The sequence below is a fragment of the Zeus faber genome (assembly GCF_960531495.2).
Source record: "Zeus faber genome assembly, chromosome: 2".
NCBI classification, from domain to species: Eukaryota; Metazoa; Chordata; class Actinopteri; order Zeiformes; family Zeidae; genus Zeus; species Zeus faber.
In genome coordinates this window covers 2,855,395-2,872,973 of record NC_137189.1, presented here as the reverse complement: position 1 = coordinate 2,872,973, position 17,579 = coordinate 2,855,395, and the positions used below count along the sequence as shown (strand labels likewise).

At 42.6% G+C, this 17,579-nt stretch overlaps 2 protein-coding genes across 7 annotated transcripts in view; one reads left to right on the top strand and one right to left on the bottom strand.

The window, feature by feature from the left end:
- The window catches only part of filip1b (filamin A interacting protein 1b), a 36,772-nt gene extending 28,704 nt beyond the window's left edge, over positions 1-8,068 (bottom strand). For 2 of the 3 annotated variants that reach the window (XM_080024492.1, XM_080024491.1), the window contains exon 1: positions 3,131-3,390. The gene's annotated coding sequence lies outside the window, so the exon portion shown is untranslated. Of the gene's footprint in view, positions 1-3,130; positions 3,391-7,985 lie in introns of those variants that run through there. The other variant, XM_080024493.1, reaches the window with a different exon arrangement.
- LOC307248203 (sentrin-specific protease 6-like) overlaps positions 7,406-17,579 on the top strand; it is a 34,373-nt gene continuing 24,199 nt past the window's right edge. For 3 of the 4 annotated variants that reach the window (XM_080024495.1, XM_080024496.1, XM_080024494.1), the window contains exons 1-6: positions 7,406-7,515; positions 10,515-10,608; positions 12,743-12,806; positions 13,621-13,730; positions 14,106-14,255; positions 14,837-14,857. In XM_080024495.1, coding sequence (XP_079880621.1) covers positions 7,482-7,515; positions 10,515-10,608; positions 12,743-12,806; positions 13,621-13,730; positions 14,106-14,255; positions 14,837-14,857 — 473 coding nt within the window. In that variant the 5' untranslated portion in view covers positions 7,406-7,481. Of the gene's footprint in view, positions 7,516-10,514; positions 10,609-12,742; positions 12,807-13,005; positions 13,062-13,620; positions 13,731-14,105; positions 14,256-14,836; positions 14,858-17,579 lie in introns of those variants that run through there. The other variant, XM_080024497.1, reaches the window with a different exon arrangement.

The window sequence follows — 17,579 nt, the reverse complement described above, 5'->3', positions numbered from 1 at the left end:
TATCCATATTTTGTGTCCCCATCTTCCTGCCCAGTTCTCGTAATTGAATATACATATGAGGGAATAAGCAGCTGGAGTTAAATGCCAGCCATATTTTGTCTTCAACATCATTTTACTATGAAAATTGTCATGAGCTGAGCAAAGGAGAACGTGTTCGCACATCCCGACACTATGTCCAACTGAATATAGGTGCGGTATGTTCACAAAGGAAAGGGCTTTGGTGGGGTTTAAAATAACTTGTAATAAAAACTGGAGAATGGGTCTTGGGGGATCCGAACAGGACACGGGGATCCAGCTGTGATAATAAATAAGAGGCAACAGCCGTGGGAACTGTGCTCCATCAAACACGGAGGACAATGTGTCCAAATTTACCGTGGCAGGTGGGCATTTTTTTTCACAAGCGTCCCACAGTGTCAAGGTGCTGAGCAAGCCACTAAGGCTAGGAACTGAAGCTGGGAACTTATTACAAGACATCCTAGATACAGGTTTAAAATGGCATATCTGAATATATATATATAGTAAGTAATAGTAGTAAGTAATAAGTCATTTTTCTCAATTTGCTTTTCAATTTGCATTTTCTTTTCACCGTGCACCTCAGGGCAAGAGCTGATGGGAAATAACATTTTCTGAGCCACTTAATTTCATGGATCCAAAGGAACAAATCTGACCTTTATGATCTCCAGGAGACCTCCTGGACTCACCAATTTTCGACCACCCAAATTAAGGGGTGGGAGGCCGTTCCGTGGGAGACCCCGGAATCCCCCCCCCCCCTCCCCACACACACACAAAGTCATCAGCAAGGAACATGAAGCTGTGTTTCATGTGGTCGTGCTTTATCATCACTGCTCTCCGTCCTGTTTCCTTTTTTCGATACAGCTGCCATTAGCGCACACAACTCGCTCCCTAGAGATGGGGGAGTTAAAGTGCTCTGGTAAGAGATCTATTAAATTAATGACTTCTAATGCACCATTTCCTGAAACGAGCCTTTACTGACTGCATATGGATTTCCTCGTAAGTCACTGATTCACTGGGTGAGTCCCGCCAGCCCATTCATGAGTCAGGACTCACTCGCACATGGTCACGAGGGAAGATTTAATTTCCAGAAACTCGCTATGATGTCGTGAGGAATCACAGATCCGGGTCCCGAGCGTTCGTCAAACTGAATTCATTATCAAGATTTAAAAAAAACCAAAACAATAAATGATCACGGATCAGAGCATTTGTACTAAGAAATAAAGTGAATTATGTATCTCTTTTTCATTTTCTCATTTTCATTATCAGGTGTCTAGCAAGTGCAGGAACCCTATTGTTTTGCTGAGATTTTTATTATTATTACTGTTATTCTCTGCTGAAGGTGCCTGGCGTTCAGAAACCATAATACCCACGAACACCAAACTAGCAAGATAGGGATTCAAAAAAAGGGATTCAGAGGCCAGATGGTGGCGCTTAAAACGTCCACTTTTCCACTTTTGTCTCATAACTTCCTTGGTCATGCCGAGTCTATTACACATAGCACCGCCCATTTGCGTCATGACAGATTTTCCGCTATTTTGAATTTTGTCCAAAACGTTTTCTTCCTAACTCCTCCTACAGATATTGTCCAATATTTATCAAACTTGGACCACAGCATGTCTGGACTGTCCCAAATACAATTTATTAAATGGACATTTTCTATGTCCCATAGTTTGGCCACAATTAATTGTCAAAGTTGACAAAAAAATTGTCTGGGCGGGGCCCAGTTTACATACTCTGCCATAACTCAACAACCTGTTGCGCTATCATCAGCCAATTTGGTAGATATGTGCAGGGTATGATTCTAAGGCACTATGAAAAATCTGGTGACGTTTGATCTATAGGTGGTGCTATGGCAATCATATGACATTAAATGGCCGCCATTCTGTTTTCAGAATTTGGTCCAATATTCACCTAAATTGGACCACAGCATGTCTCACCTGCCCCAAATAAAATGTACTCGATAGACTTTTGCTATGCTCCATAGTTTGGCCATAATTAATGTTAAAAGTTTCCGAAAAATATCTGGGCGTGGCCTATTTGACATAATCTGCCATAACTCATCAACGCATTGTGCTATCATCATCTAATTTGGTAGATATGTGCAGGATATGACTCTGAGGCACTGTGAAAAATCTGGTGTACTTTGGTTAATAGGTGGCGCTATGGCAATTGTAAAACCTTTATTGGCGATATCTCATTCAGCGGCCATTTGCATCATGATATAACCGCCATTTTGAATTTTGTCCAAAATGGGTTTTTTCGACACCCATCCGACAAATATGGCCCAATTAAAAAAAATGCCAATCAAATTGGAAATTACACAGGGTTAGCAATGACTGATCTGCATTAAATGTGATGGTTCATATGCACCAATATAGTTCAAGTTCAAGTTCTCTACCTACAATTACACTGTCAAATGTTCTGCAGCAATGCGGACATTCTCAATTGGTAAAGAAGCAACTACAGAAAGTGCCACATAAATCGATCATGCAGGTAATGCCAACATACTTCAGCTATCATGACAGTACTGTAATTCATTTTTTTCCATGATAATGGCTGTTTCCATATATTAGGGAGCCACCTTAGAAAAGGGCGTTCAACATTTGTGCCATTTGCAATAATTAAGCATTATTTTTGTTTTAAGTGAAGCTAAATGTCAACTACAATATATATATATATATATAAAGTTTCCTTTAATGGAAATTTTGTCTCGATTATTGTTAAACTATTCCAAGAGTTTTAACAACTCTTGTAATTAAGAGTTGTTAAAATACCAGAAGGTACTTTGAGGTTTTATGTTTGCTATAAAAAACATTACAAGTCATAAGAAATTTATCACTAAAACCAACAGGCATCATTTCACCAAAAACGCTAAAATGAACAACAACAACAACAATAATAATAATTATAATAATAATAATAATAATAACAACAATAATACATCTACATTTGTATAGCACCTCATATACAGCCATCATATACTGTACAACATGTGACTGTAAATGCTTTACATGAATATAAAGCATTCAAACAGCTCATAATAAGGACCCCCATACAACTCTATATCCAGAAATGAGTGACACTGAAAGGACTGTTGAGCAGTGATTCCACTCACCTGGTCAGTTGGTCTCAGCACCTTTAACGAGAGTGAACATTGAGCAGGGAAAAGTCCTCAAAGTGACGTGACGTTAAACTCAGTTATTGGAAAAAAGGTTGAGTGTTCCATCGCCTTCTTATCTCCAGCCAGCATCGAAGAAACACAAAGAAAAGTTTAAAAGGAAGAAAAGAAAATGCTGGACGTGTTCGGCAACAAGGTGATCTTGCTCCCTCCAAGTTTTCTCTTACAGTGTCTGCCACACACTGAATGGATGAGCAGGCGAGTAACAGAGCGGGAGAGAGAGAGGGAGAGAGAGAGAGTGTGTCGGAGAGAGAGAGAGAGAGAGTGAGAGAGAGAGAGAGAGAGAGAGAGAAAGAGAGATGACCCAGGCCAGAGCGAACAGAGAGAGACAAGAAAAAGACTCTGGCTGCCCTCTGCTTTTCAGCAACTCGTTCAGCTTGAGGACCTCTCGAGGATCTTCCAGGGTCTTCGGCCGGTCAGAGGGTGAGGAGTTGGGGGGGGGGGGGGGGTGAGGAGGTGAGGGGGTGAGGGAGTGAGGAGGAGGAGGTGAGACCTGACTCCTTTGTTCCTTGACTGAAGGGTCCAGAGCTGAGTGTGGGTCGTTCCCTGGGCTATATTTAACCGTTGTTCTCAGCCTCTCGTGGCTGTTTAGCAGCTGAGTGACCCCCTTCCCTCCTCCCTGACAGCTGAACCCTCGGCATCTGTGCCCCTCTCACCTCGGCCAGGGAAGCCCCCCCTCCCCCAGCCCCCCAGCCCCGACCACACCCCGGACGGAAAGCTCCAGTGATGCTTTGGTTTAATTTAGGTGAGCTTACGTGTATCTAAAGGGTTCCCATCGTTCACGGACGCTTCGCTGTTGAGAAACTTACCACTCTGCTGCAACTTTCTCACGGTGCTCCAACAAAGTGCAGCACCGTGCTCCTTCTCCCGCTGACTACATCTTCACACGTTTGCGTGTGTTTAACTACTATTCACAGCCGTCCGCGATCCAAACGGGCAGACGTGTTAAAATCTCAAAAAAACATTGTGTCAGTTTGGAATGAAACTGCATTTAGCGCCGTTCAGCCTATTAAGCGGGCATGGGCACATTTAATTTCAATCTGCTCATTGTTGTTTTTGTTTTTTTTTCCTCAAAAGGCGCTTTCTCAGCACTTTTCAGGTCGAAGCAGACCGCTGGCACAAAGCGAGGGCCAAGTCGCTCCTTTTTCAAACGAAACAAAACAAAACAAAACAAAAAAAAAAAATATATATATATATATCTAGAGAGAGAGAGCCACACCCTGAGGAACATTTGTTCTTCATAAAGCCCCATCTAAATAAGCCATAATAAAGGAGAAACAGTGATGGGCTTTGTCTAGAAGGGGTTTGCGGCAGCGTGTTTAAAGTGTGACAACACAAACATGGCTGACATGTGAACAGCCCAGACCTACTCCCCGCTGGAGCGCACGGTCATCTATTTAACGAAGGCTTCATGAACCCCCTTTCCTTTTTTTCCTCAACACACACACACACACACACACACACACACACACACACACACACACACACCGTGAAGGCATATGTGTATTGTCCATCACCACTGCAAAAACAATTTGAAAATAAACGTTTCAGTTTCATTTAACAAAAAGAAATTGACAAATTATTTGGAAACAAATTCTCTCTCGCTTTAACACACACACACACACACACACACACACACACACACACACACACACACACACACACACACACACACACACACACACACACACACACACACACACACACACACACAGTGAAGGGTTTCATTTGTTCCTGGGACATTCTTTTTTTTTTTATCTAACAAATTGTTTTATAATGACTCGATGGGAAGTGAGGGGTCTGCTCACCCACAGGGTTTTATCAGGAGAAGCTGTTTCTTATTCATAAAGGTCAGGGCATCTTTTTATTCCCCGAGAGAGAGAGAGAGAGAGAGAGAGACACTGCCTCTCTGGCTTAACTCAGTGCTACACAGCCCCCCAAGACTCTTCGAGGCAAAACATTTTCTTAGCAGTATTTAAGCAATCAGTTACTCTGTGATTGTCATCGGAGACCGGACCTGAAGGGAGTGCATTATTACATGTGGTATCACCATCCACCTCACATGTCAACATTTTATGATTGCATGTGTTGCAGTGTGAGAGGATGTTTTCAGATATGTGAAATCTCTGGTTAATAATTATATACAGTATAAAAGACATGTTGCAACTAAACGGATGGAAATTATTAATAACACTTCAACATGGAGACCGACTGGCCCCATGTTAAATCTGCACAAACCCCGGTTTCATGTTCTATTTAAAATCATACACTTCAATGTCTATGGAAATAACAATAATAACAATATAATATGAATGATATTGTTTTGCGGTATAATACACAGATCATCGATTCGAGCACTGATATTTCATCTGAGGCAATTCTCATCTCTGTGTTCCCTCATCCTCAATGCAGCAGCACCTCCATTGTACATTAAAGTTGTATTAGAAGTTTTAGAACTTTTAAGAACTAAACTCCTCGATCGTTATCGTTCGTCAACGCCACTGATTCTTACCAACACATAAGATGAGATGAAATATGACACGATGATATGCCCCTTATAAATACTCTTTATTAGAGATCCTACTCTTTTTTGTTCAAGTTTTACTATATGTTCTGTACGTCACCTTAGTCAAATTCCTTGTTTGCGTGGAGGCACACTTTTCCAATAAAGCCTGATTGTGATTGAAAATAAAGGAAATAAAATAAAACGGTGATGATCGCAGTCCTCTTCCCAGGCCGCGACACAATGTTTGTGCACGGTGCACAACAAAATAATCGTGTTTATATTTCATTCGGAGGTTCTGCTGCCGCCCGACAAACAAACTCTGTGACATCCTGGAGTCCACTCCTTTCACACGAAACCACGCAATCTAGCTCCTGCAATCTCTGCTTTAGGGTCTTTGGGGGAGCGTACAGAACTAAAGCCCAACGTCAGGGACGGTCTCTGGCGGCGCAGCGCTGGTTCTAGCCCAACGTGGTCAAGTGTTTCGGTGGAGACGGATTAAAGTGGTCGTTGTCAAAACATGCTTCGTGATAAAGGTGAATGCTGCGCTGAGGAGCTGGACAAAAAGGCAGCCGGCCAGCATTCAACCAGCCAGTCAACCAGTCAGCCATACAGCCGGTCCAGTCCAGTCTAATTCTGTTGTTGGATTCATATATATTCTCCGGACCCCAAACTAGTCATCCCACCAGTCAGCTAGTCAAACAGACAGTCAGTCATTCAGTCAGCCAGTCAACTAGTCAACCAATCAGCCAGATGGAAAACTGGTCAGACAACCAGCCAGTCAGTCAGACAGCCAGACAGGTAACCAAACAACTAGTCAACCAACCAGTCAGCTAATCCCCCAGTCAGTCAGTCAACCAGTCATTCAGTGAGCCAGTCAACTAGTCAAGCAACAAGCCAGAGAGTAAACTGGTCAGTCAACCAGTCAGCTAGTCAACCATCCAGTCAGTCAGACAGCCACTAGGTCACCAGACAGTCCCTCAACTAATCAGGCAACCAGACAGCTAGTTAACCAGTCAGTCAATCAACGAGACAGGTAGTCAACAAGTAAGTCTGACAGCCATACAGGTAGCCAGTCAACCAACAAAACAGTCTGCTAGTCCCTCAGTCAGTCAACCAGTCATTCAGCTAACCAATCAACTAGTCAACCAACCAGCCAGATAGTAAACTGGTCAGTCAGCTAGTCAACCAGCCAATCAGTCAGACAGTCAATTGGTCACCAGACCCTAAACAGTCACTCAACTATTCAGGCAGTCAGTAGCTCAGTCAGTCAACCAGGCAGCTAGTCCACCAGTCAGTCAATCAACAAGACAGGTAGTCAACTAGTCAGTCTGTCAGCCATACAGGTAACCAGTCAACCAACCAACCAACCAGCTAGTCCCTCAGTCAGTCAACCAGTCAGCCAGTCAGTTAACCAGTGAACAAACTAGTCAGTCAGTCAGTAGTTAACAAACAGCCAGTCAACCTGTCATTCAGGGAATCAGTCATTTAGTGAACCAACCAACCAGTCAGTGAGTCAGTCAGCTAATCAATCAAGCAGATAGTAAACTAGCTAACGAACCAAAGTCAGACAGACATTAGTCAGCCAGACACTCAATCCAGTGGCCAGACAGCCCCACATACAGCCAGTCAGGTCAGTTAATCAGGCAGACAGCCCCACAGACAGTCAGTCAGGTCAGTGAATCAGCCACATAGCCCCACAGCCACCCGTCTGGCAACATAGAGCCTCGGGTCGCCGCCGCTGAACCTCCGTCAGCAGGAACATGGACTAGACATGGAGTGAACATGGCCCACAACAGGAGCAGCTGTTTCTTCGAAGGTAAGGCTCGGTTCTTTGTCCTCCGTGGAGCCACAAAGCAGCGTCCCCCGGTTTTTATTTCATTTTACAGACCCCGCGGCTCCGGAACCAGGATTTTTCTAGAACACGTTCACTCCACGCAGCGTATTTTGCTGCCCCGCTGTTCGCTCCGAGGCTCGGCTAGGCGGCTAGCGCTAGGTAGCGGCGCTAATCCGCAGACGTTCGGGCGTCGATGGAAGGTGCCGGTCGGCGGTTTTGGTGGCGAGGTGTGTTTAAAAAACGAACGAAATGGAGCCGAAGTCGGCGTTTGGCGGGGGGAACAACTCGAGGCGAGTTTCGATCCGATGCTACGGCGCTAGCGGGGTTAGCATGCTGGGCACAGCGGGACAAAGGCCTTCCTGGCTTAGTTCACTCAGTAAGTTGCTCTAAAGACGTTTATTTCTGCACGCTCGGAGTTTAAAACAGTTCAAAGACTCAATTAAACATTTCACCTTTTAAAGCAGATTTGCTGACAAGCAGACTTCTCTTATCCCCCGTCCTGCTGCACAGTCTATCTACACGTTTTATTTTGTCGTTATATTTATGCAAACTTGCAAAATTTCCTCTTGACCGAGTGTGAACGTGCGATAAAGAGGCGAATTAATGTTTGGGTTCATTGTATATTTCATTGTGTTCTATTTTTTGAGTTCATTCTTATATTTGATATATGTTGCCAGTTTTTGTATTTTTTGTGCATATTTTTGTTTATTGTATATCGCCGTTTTTGCTAGTTTTTCCTCATTTCTACCAGATACTTTTAAAATTATGAGCTAACAACAGTTGTTTCCCATTAAAGGAGCTGGTATTTTTATTTATTATTATTATTATTATTATTATTATTATTATTATTATTATGTTAATGCTGACCGTGTGTTTCTTGTCCCAATTTTATTTGATCCAAGTCATCTTCTTAACCGCAAAGAACACTTTTCGTTACAGCAGCACATCACAACTGTGTGTGTGTGTGTGTGTGTGTTGAACAGTTGACTTTAAACAGTCAACGCGGTGTCTTATAGGATGAGGCGGTGTAATTCTGTATTTTATATGTAGGCTAAGGGCCGGGGCTCCGTGACACCAGCATCTCACAATCTCTACTCCGGGAGCGAGGCCTCGGGGCTTGTCACCGCGGAGCAGAGGGTATTTACTATTTAGGTGACAGGTCAAGGGCTTGAACCGGACAGGCCCACGTACCTTGGCCGAAAAAAATTAAGGAGTTATCTTTTTCAAAATGTCATAAACTTCTGGGCATGCGTGGTCTGACACGGCGTTTTCTGCCGAACTTGCCCCTGATGTTTCCCCCTCGAAGGATTCACGGAGAGCTCCTGCAATTTAAACGTGCCTTTGTCACTAATCCCTTATCTGTTGTTTTTTTGTTGTTGTTTTTTTATGTTATATAGATGTAAAGTTAAACAGCTTGGCAGTTGGACCTGTTTATCCTGTGGTGGAGAAGCGCATGTGTTCCAGTTTTCTAGGTTAACCGCAGCAAAATGAGCAACGTTTGCTGTGCCGCGATCGAGAGCTGCAACTGTCAAGTGACACCAGGCTTCACGGCTAAATGCAATGATCTCCTTAACTATAATGCAGATGTAACGACCCACGTGACATAAATGAAAAGTGCATGACTGAGTACTTAATGGATCCGCGTCGTGTCTCAAACGGCAGGGTGTCTGCTCACGGAAATGTAGCCAATGTGTGATGATATTTCAATTCTCCTCCATAAAGTGACGTCAGTGCAGGTGACATAATCCCGTGCTGAGTGCCAAGCACCATTTGTATTTTGGATTTCTGACGTCCGGTGTTAACGTATCACTGTTGAACTTGAACCTTATGTGCCAAACTCTAGACGTTTTCCAAAGCCGGCATCATAGAGGTTTCCTCCAGGCGTAATCCATGTTAGCATCTCAAGCACTTAGCTTGCTGTGTTCTTTTGTTGATGCTTTTTATACACAATGCCTTGCAGCACAGAAAATACATACATGAGTACCTTTTTAAGTACTGTCGCTCCAGTTTGGAAATGAACCTTTAACCTTTGCGGTGGTAATGGTGTGTTCACTGTTCAGCGCAAGAAGCTATGCGGGACCGAATAAGTATCAAACTTTATCATTATTCAGTTGAGGGCCTCGGGGCGCTCAATGGTGTCATAACACTGAAAACCTAAAAAAAGAGTGCCCTACTTAAAATATTTAACTCTAATAAGACCATGGGCCTAAGAGTAGATCCATGTTACTTCAAATGTGTGAGATATGCATATGTATTTTAGTTCTGTTCATGTATTTGTATAGCCTATAGCAGTGTTTCTGAACACAGGATCCAGGGACCCCCAGGGCTCCTTGAAGAGGTTCCAGGGTGTCCCCAGCAAAAATGATTAGTGGTTAAATTTCACCATTATTTCATTTATAAGATGTTAGCACCATCAGAGAATGTACAATAATGACTTTTGATCCTAGTTTTACTGTTCTCTGTAGCTATTGTGAAGACAGGTTTGATCATGTCTAACAATATCAATTTTTTCAGATCTTCTTCCCAAAGACTAAATCTTATAAATGGGCTACGTGGCCTAATGCATATCAAACTGACGGTCCTTGATATGGAAAAAGGTTGAGTCACTGGCCTATAAAATTTCTAATAATTATCATTTCTCAGAGCAGGTGAAATTATAATTGGTGTAGTTCTGGTTGTACCAGACTATCGTATAACGGCTGGTTACATACACCCATCTTAGCTCGACACCAGAAATACGTTCAAAGTTCAACCAGAATACCACAAGGGATGGCTACTTCCCTCCCTGTGAATTGATGATTAATCAGTTGTGTTGATGTCAGTGGTATGATGATCCTTTTTAAATTAGGTAAGAACCGCTAGGTCGCCAAATCTTCCCATCTAGCTGAAGTGATCAAATGGTTGTTTCAACAGATGGTTCTGTCCTGCTCTTGTGTCCCCGCATTGACACAAGTTTGGTTTTTATCATCATTATATTCAAGCGCTGGATAGATCAGAGACACAGAGTGATGGCGGGTACAAGCAGAACTGGAGCTTCTCCCTCTCGGCTGACTGCGAGGAGCAGCGCAGACATGAGTAAGCACATCTCCGAACTCCACCGCCTCCCTCTCCATCCAATCTTTCTCTTCTGTGCCTCAGATACAGTAGCAGACCCCACTGACACCTCTTTGATCAGCAGGCAATTCCCGCGATGCACCGGTTTGCCTCAGCGCACGGCAAAACACAGCACCCACCTGCATGCAGATTCTTTTTTGTGTTCGACAAAATTGCTTTGTATCCTCTCGGGACCCCATCTTGTATTTCTGCTATTTGTACGATGGATATGCGCCATTAGTTGACTAGTCAAATAAACTTTGCTACCCTCACTCGTCGGCATCAGAAATACTAGTCGGGTAAACCTATTAGGCCCTAATATTATATTAATGTACACATTTCAATTACATATTGACATAATTTGCACTGAAATGTGGTGTATGGAAGATCAGTTTCCCTGTGTCTGCGTCCCCTCGTCGGGCACATTTCCCGGGGCCGCGGCCGAGGTTACTCGCTGCGCCTTCCCCGTCCCTCCCGGGGCTTGAGTGTGCCACTCGCCTCCGCACAGTCTGTTGGGGAGGCGGAGCTTGGGCAGGTGCGATATACCCGAAAGATGGTGAACTATGCCTGGGCAGCGGCATTTTAAAATACGATTTTGGTTATTGAAGAATGTGATTAAAGGTTTCAAATGGCATAATATACGCAATATTTTTATAATATAACGCAATATGTTTTCTGACTTTTAGACTAGTCGACTAGTCTAAGTTTGACCTTCCATTTAAACTAGAGGGAATTTAGCCTCTAGGACAGGGATCTCAAACCCAACTTACCTGGGGGCCGCTGGAGGTAGTGTCTGGGTGAGGCTGGGCCGCATCAAGTATTCCACAAAGAAAGGGTTTCAAGTATTCCAAAAAAAAGTAAAACTTCTTTTCCCTTTCCTATTGCAACACTATGCTGTCTTTATTAAGTTCAAGTTCAAGTTCAAGAGATTATTTGTCACATACATATACATACGGTCATACATATATGCAGTGAAATGTCATGACATCCGGTGATTACGCACAATAAGCTCTATAAGCTCCAAAAATACTAAAAAATACCAAAATGTGCGTAATCCACACAAGGTGCTCGCGCAGGCAGCCGCAAGGGGAGGCGCCACAATCGCGATTCTGGGTTCTATAATTATATAATAGAATTAATTGACTGTGTTATATGATGTTATGTAGTAATAGGAGTATTAAAACTACAATAACCTGGGTTAACACCTGAGCAGGCTTTTAATATACACTTTGCCTTTGTTCTGGAGTGACGACACCTTGTCACAAATTGAATAATAAAAAGTAAATATTATTTTAATTTAAAAAAATCAATAAATAAATAAAAAAAGATTATAAAAAAAATAATTAGGTCACTGATTACTCTTGTTGAGTGCGCCCACTTCCTAAGTCCTCTGTACCTTGCACTGGGTGACAGGATATATTTTCCTTCCACTTAGTGTCACTCCGGAATCATGTTTCAACCAAGTGACTAACGCGTTGGCTAACTTATCAACAAACACCACCGGAAGCTGTCACGAGCCTGAGCTATGGTAGCCCATAAGTGATAAAAAAAAAATAAAACACCCAGGGCAACGACTGGCGCAACGACTCGGCAAAAAGGTGCGTGTGAGAACTAGGCCGCACTAACACTAAACTTTGTTGTCAAGTAGGGGGCCACAAAATATCATCCCGCGGGCCGCGAGTTTGGGACCCCTGCTCTAGGAACATACCAGGTCTATACAGTAGGGCTGGGCGATATAGTATTATAATATCGGTATCATTATGTTTTCTTAAAGGCTGCGTTACAGTTACGTTTTCTGAACTTCACAGACTAATTAATGTCTCTACCTGCTTGGTCGTAATATCCACATTACCAGAGATTTATTACTCCTGTGTATAAATGCACCCCGCGCAAATGGTCACCTCCAAAATATTGTCAAATTATTGGTGGATTTGTCAAAAAATATTTTGATATTTGATTATGTCAATTTTATCCAGCCTTACTACACACAAAAACACAATATTTTAAGGCCATTTTGCTTTATCAAATAACCTTATCAGAAAGTGTTCCACCAGGCACAGCATGCTTCATTCTGACCACGTCTCCTCTTCTTGTTTTCCCCTTGTTTCCTGGACAGCTCATCTGCGGTGACCATGGACGAGGGGGACAGACAGCAGCAAAGCTCCCTGGAGGGGAAGAAGGTAGCGGGGCCTCCCCAAGCTGTAATCTCTATCCCTCTGTCCCCTCCCTTCCACCCTCTCGCCTGACTCGCACACCCTATTGTTGACTCCCGAATGGGCTCTGATCAGTTTTTTTTTCCTGGAGGATTCTAGGCAGCCCTCTCCACCTCCGCTGGCACTGCTCTAGAGCTCTGACAGTCTGTTTTTAAAGGCAGTTTTTTTCATTCTTGAGGAGACAGATGGGTGGAAGAAGGGCCTGTAACGGTTTGTTGCATAGTGAGTGTATTTTACAAGGATGTCTTACTATGTCTGATGTACTGTCATGGTTATCAGGGTTTGATATATAATAACTGTTATTTGTACAGTACCATTCAAACACAGCATGAAAAAGTGCTCTACATTAATAGAAGGCAATCAGTAATAAATCAAATATCCAAAAGGGCATTAAAAGAACAATCAAATAAGACCGCGAGAATGAAGTCTAATTAAAAACTGAGCTGAATGATCTATTTTAGCATTCACTCTAAATATGTCTATATATTATTTCCTCTGACTTGTAATGTTACAAAACTTCTGTATGTTATTTTCTTTGAAATTTGACGTGGCTATGTATCTGTTTGATGAGCCCCTAAAACCTATTATCAATAATTAAAGGAGTCAACAATGCGTTGTTATACAGCTGAGTTTTTTTTATTTTTATGTAGATGTCCTTCGTATTTTTGTCTAGGAAAGGCTATGTTATTGTTTAAAGATGGCCCTGGTTGAGCTGACTGAGTGAAGCACGGGACAGACGTCTCAAAATGTTTTTGTGAACAATCTCTCCCATCTCCCGCAGTCTCCGACTCTGAGGCACTTCTATTCATCCGACCCCCTCAGAACATATGAAAACCGGGAAAACCATCACAACAGGCCTCTGAACAGATTCGGACCTGCCAAGAGACTCAGGTACTGTAGGCATTCATGATTTCCGGTTGCAAATTCAACCAATCTGTATTATTTTCAAAAGATTGTAAGTTTTCCTCTTTTTGCAAATGTCTCCATTAAATTGTCAAATGAGGGGGGGGGCAACCTGTGAAATGTACCCAGTCGCTGCACTTTTACACACAAATTGCCGAATGTACTGCCTAGCAACTTGCTAATACTATCTGCACTCACTTGAATGGACTACACCGTCCATGACCATGATCCGGTCCAAATTTCATCGAGGAGCAGCTGGCCTTTATCGACTGAGTTTTTGTTGTAGATGCCCGATTTCACACAGTGCAGGTCTAAAAATCTGTTTTAAAAACAAGGACCCTTGCTGTTTTTCTTGCCCTCCAGTGAAGTTCCGCACATGGTAGCCACGCCCTCTATGATGCCCAACCGATCCAAATATTTCATTTCCAGTCCCATGCCATCGCAAGGAATGGTTTTACAAGGACGACACTTTCAGCACGCACACAATTCTCTAATAAGGAAACAAGTCCAAAGGTAAGATGGGTTAAATTCAAATGACTCCTCAGGATCCGTTACAGTAGAGTATTAGTGACCCTCAACTAGGGCTGCCCCAAAATAGTCAAACAAACGTTAGTCAACAAGAATAGCCTGAGTCGGTTGTTCGCAGGAAAAAACAAACAAACGTGCAACGATTAGTCGACTAATCGCTTGAACTGGTGACTAATAGTCGACGAGGAAAAAACCTTTAGCCAGGGGCTAAAGTTGGTTAACTGAATTTTTAATCCCTTCTTTGTCAATCATTGATTCATTCAGCAGCATTGACAGTGTTGTTCGGCACAGGTCTATTTACCGTTGTCATTTGCACACATATAAGCCGAGCTATTTACTGGTACTCACCCACCCTTATTTTAGGTTTATGCCCAGTATGAAATTGCTAACAATCGTTATGTCATTGGTATTGATTTAATTGGTCAAATATTTATTACAATATTGATTATAATTTTGTCATCACCCAGCATTATTATGATTATTATTTGGTTAAATTAAGACAAGACAATATTTTATTCAGAGGCAATCAGCAAAAGGCTTACACTGTTTTGTTTACTCCCTTACAGCAGCCTTGATTTGAAGGAAAGGTAAGAGATGCTCATAGTTCCTTTGTTAAAAGAACTGATTCCTTGATCTGATTTTAATTCTCTAATCCTGATAAAGAGAGACTGTGTTCTGTCATCCTTATCATCTTCAGATTGGACGCATTGTATTTTATTGGCAACATGCTGTTACCATTGTACATTTATTTGTATGTATAAAATCTTGGATGACATGAAATAACTGCCTGACCTTTTAGTTTCCATACTGTGGTGAAATCCCTGTAGCTTAGTGCATGGCAAGTGTGTCACCTTGCATCTTGTAACATTTGAGACCTCCATTTTGAGCTCCATTAATCCAATATACCTGCACAAGCTTCCTATCTATCCAATTAATTCACTTTTCTTCTAAAAGATTGAATTCAATTCTTTCAGTATTGTTCTCATCGGGGTAACAAATTAAAGTCGTAATTCGTAAGATAATTTGATAAAAAAAAAATCCCATATTACATTTTTACATTTAGTCATTTAGCAGACGCTTTTATCCAAAGCGACTTACAATTGTTCAAACACCGACGGACGCAGCCATCAGGAGCAATTAGGGGTTAAGTGTCTTGCTCAAGGACACTACAGCATGCTAGCAGGAGGAGCCTGGGATCGAACCAGCAACCTTTAGATCACTAGACCACCAGCTCTACCGCCTGAGCTACCATCCCCATATGTGATGTTTGACTTTTTCTTGCCCGTCCTTTATAAGAAACAGCCATTCAATGTGTTTTGCATTATGCATCTGCTTCTCTATTTACTTTTTACGCTGTTGGTGGTGGGGTCCTCCTTTCCTGGCAACAATACAAAGATCGGCACAATGCAAGAAGTGAAAGTCAGCCGCAATTAATTAATTTGATTCAATTAATTCGATGCAGCACTGTGGCTAGTACTGTGGCACCTCAGTTGACCAAGAAAAACCAAATCAATTAATCAGAGTTGGGCAAACTTGGAAGAAAATAATTTGGGTAAACCCAGATTTTGAAGATTATTATTAAATATATTTTTTTAATTTTTGCAGTTTTAATGGAATTCTGGGACTAGTAATAATAAATATAGCTGCAGCCAGCAATGCATGGGGTCCAGGTTAGTAACAGCAATTGCACCAATGGCAATAACCGTTTTGCCAGATGTGTGTTTTGTCACTTTAACCCCTTCCCTGTCGCAACTGTTAAATGGCTCCTCCATCAAAGCTGTAAATCAGGGCTTGTCATTGTTTTAACTCACCCTGGTGCGTGTCGATATACAGCTGTCCTCACAGAGGCTGATATATGACGTTACAGCATCTGTATATTCATGCAGACTGTTAGCGGCAGATCTGAACATCTCCCAGTCCGTGCGGTCCAGGCATTGTGGGACGCAGATCCTTCGCTTCTCCTTTTTTTCGTTCTACTCGCAACAGGTTTAGACAGTTGACTTTCTTTTTGTATGCGGGGATGAGGTGGACCAAGACGTGGTCGAACTTTCCCAGAGCAGCGCGGGGAACAGCGTGATACGCGTCGTGGGCAGTGGTTTAGCAGTGATCCAGTGTGTTCTCTCTGGTCGGACGGTCAAACTGCTTGTATTTCGGGCGTTGGGTGTCTTAAATTCCCTTTCTTCATGTCCATGAGGACGATAACTCAGGAGTCCGGGTGGTTTCTCTCTTCATCCAGTATCTGATTAGCGTGCAGCCGCTGTGCGCCCTGTGAGTTTGCTTGCGATGGAATGTAAACACTGATCCAGCACAGTGTACAGCGTGTCCTATGCGAAAGCCCCTTCATAGTCATACCCTGCACATACAGTATATACCATGTTGAATGATGATGTCATAAAGCGCCCTGCTCCACAACTTCCGGTCCCTTCGCTCCAGCACTTCTAGTGCTGCGCCTTGCTATTTCCGGTTCCTTTCTTAAATAAACTGTTGGGATTTTTTTGGTTGTTGTTTTTTTTTTTTTGTTTTTTTTAACCAAGTCCCCCTACAAATATAGTCCTATGTGGATCAAACTTGGACTTTAACATTGTTGAAGTTCAAGAGATTATTTGTCACATACATATACATGCGGTCATACATATATGCAATGACATGTCGTGACACCCGGTGACTGCGCACAATAAGCTCTATAAGCTGTAAAAATACTAAAATTTGCGTAGTTGACACGAGGTGCTTGTTTGAACTTTGACCAGTTATCATGGCAGAAGAATAATATAAATAACAATAATATAAATAACAATAGGCTTCCCACTAGAGTTGCCGTGGTTATCAGTGTTACCAGTGTCACATGGTGTTCTGGCGTACACCGATGACATTACTTGCCCACCACCTCCACCGTCATTTTGCTTTTTTTTTTTTTTGAAAGCTAAAAGCTAAATTAAAGACATTGAGTTTTCATGTGTCAGCGCTGACGTTCATAATATAAAAAGAAAAAAAAATCTTATTAGTAAAATACTAAGCGTGTTATCAAGCGTGTTTGCGATCGCGGTGCAGCCCCTTGTGGCCGCCTCCCCGGGAGCTCCATTCGGGTCAGAATGAGGACGCAATCTTACCGTCCACCTCTGCCAAGCATCCTTCTTGCCAATGTCCAGTCCCTGGAGAACAAGATAGATGATCTTCGAGCGAGGATAAAATTACAACGGGATACAAGAAACTTGCGTCCTCTGCCTGATGGAGACATGGTTGAATCCGATGCCATACGTCCAGAAAATCCAAGGGTGGAGGTGTCTGCCTCGTCATAAACAGCTGTTGGTG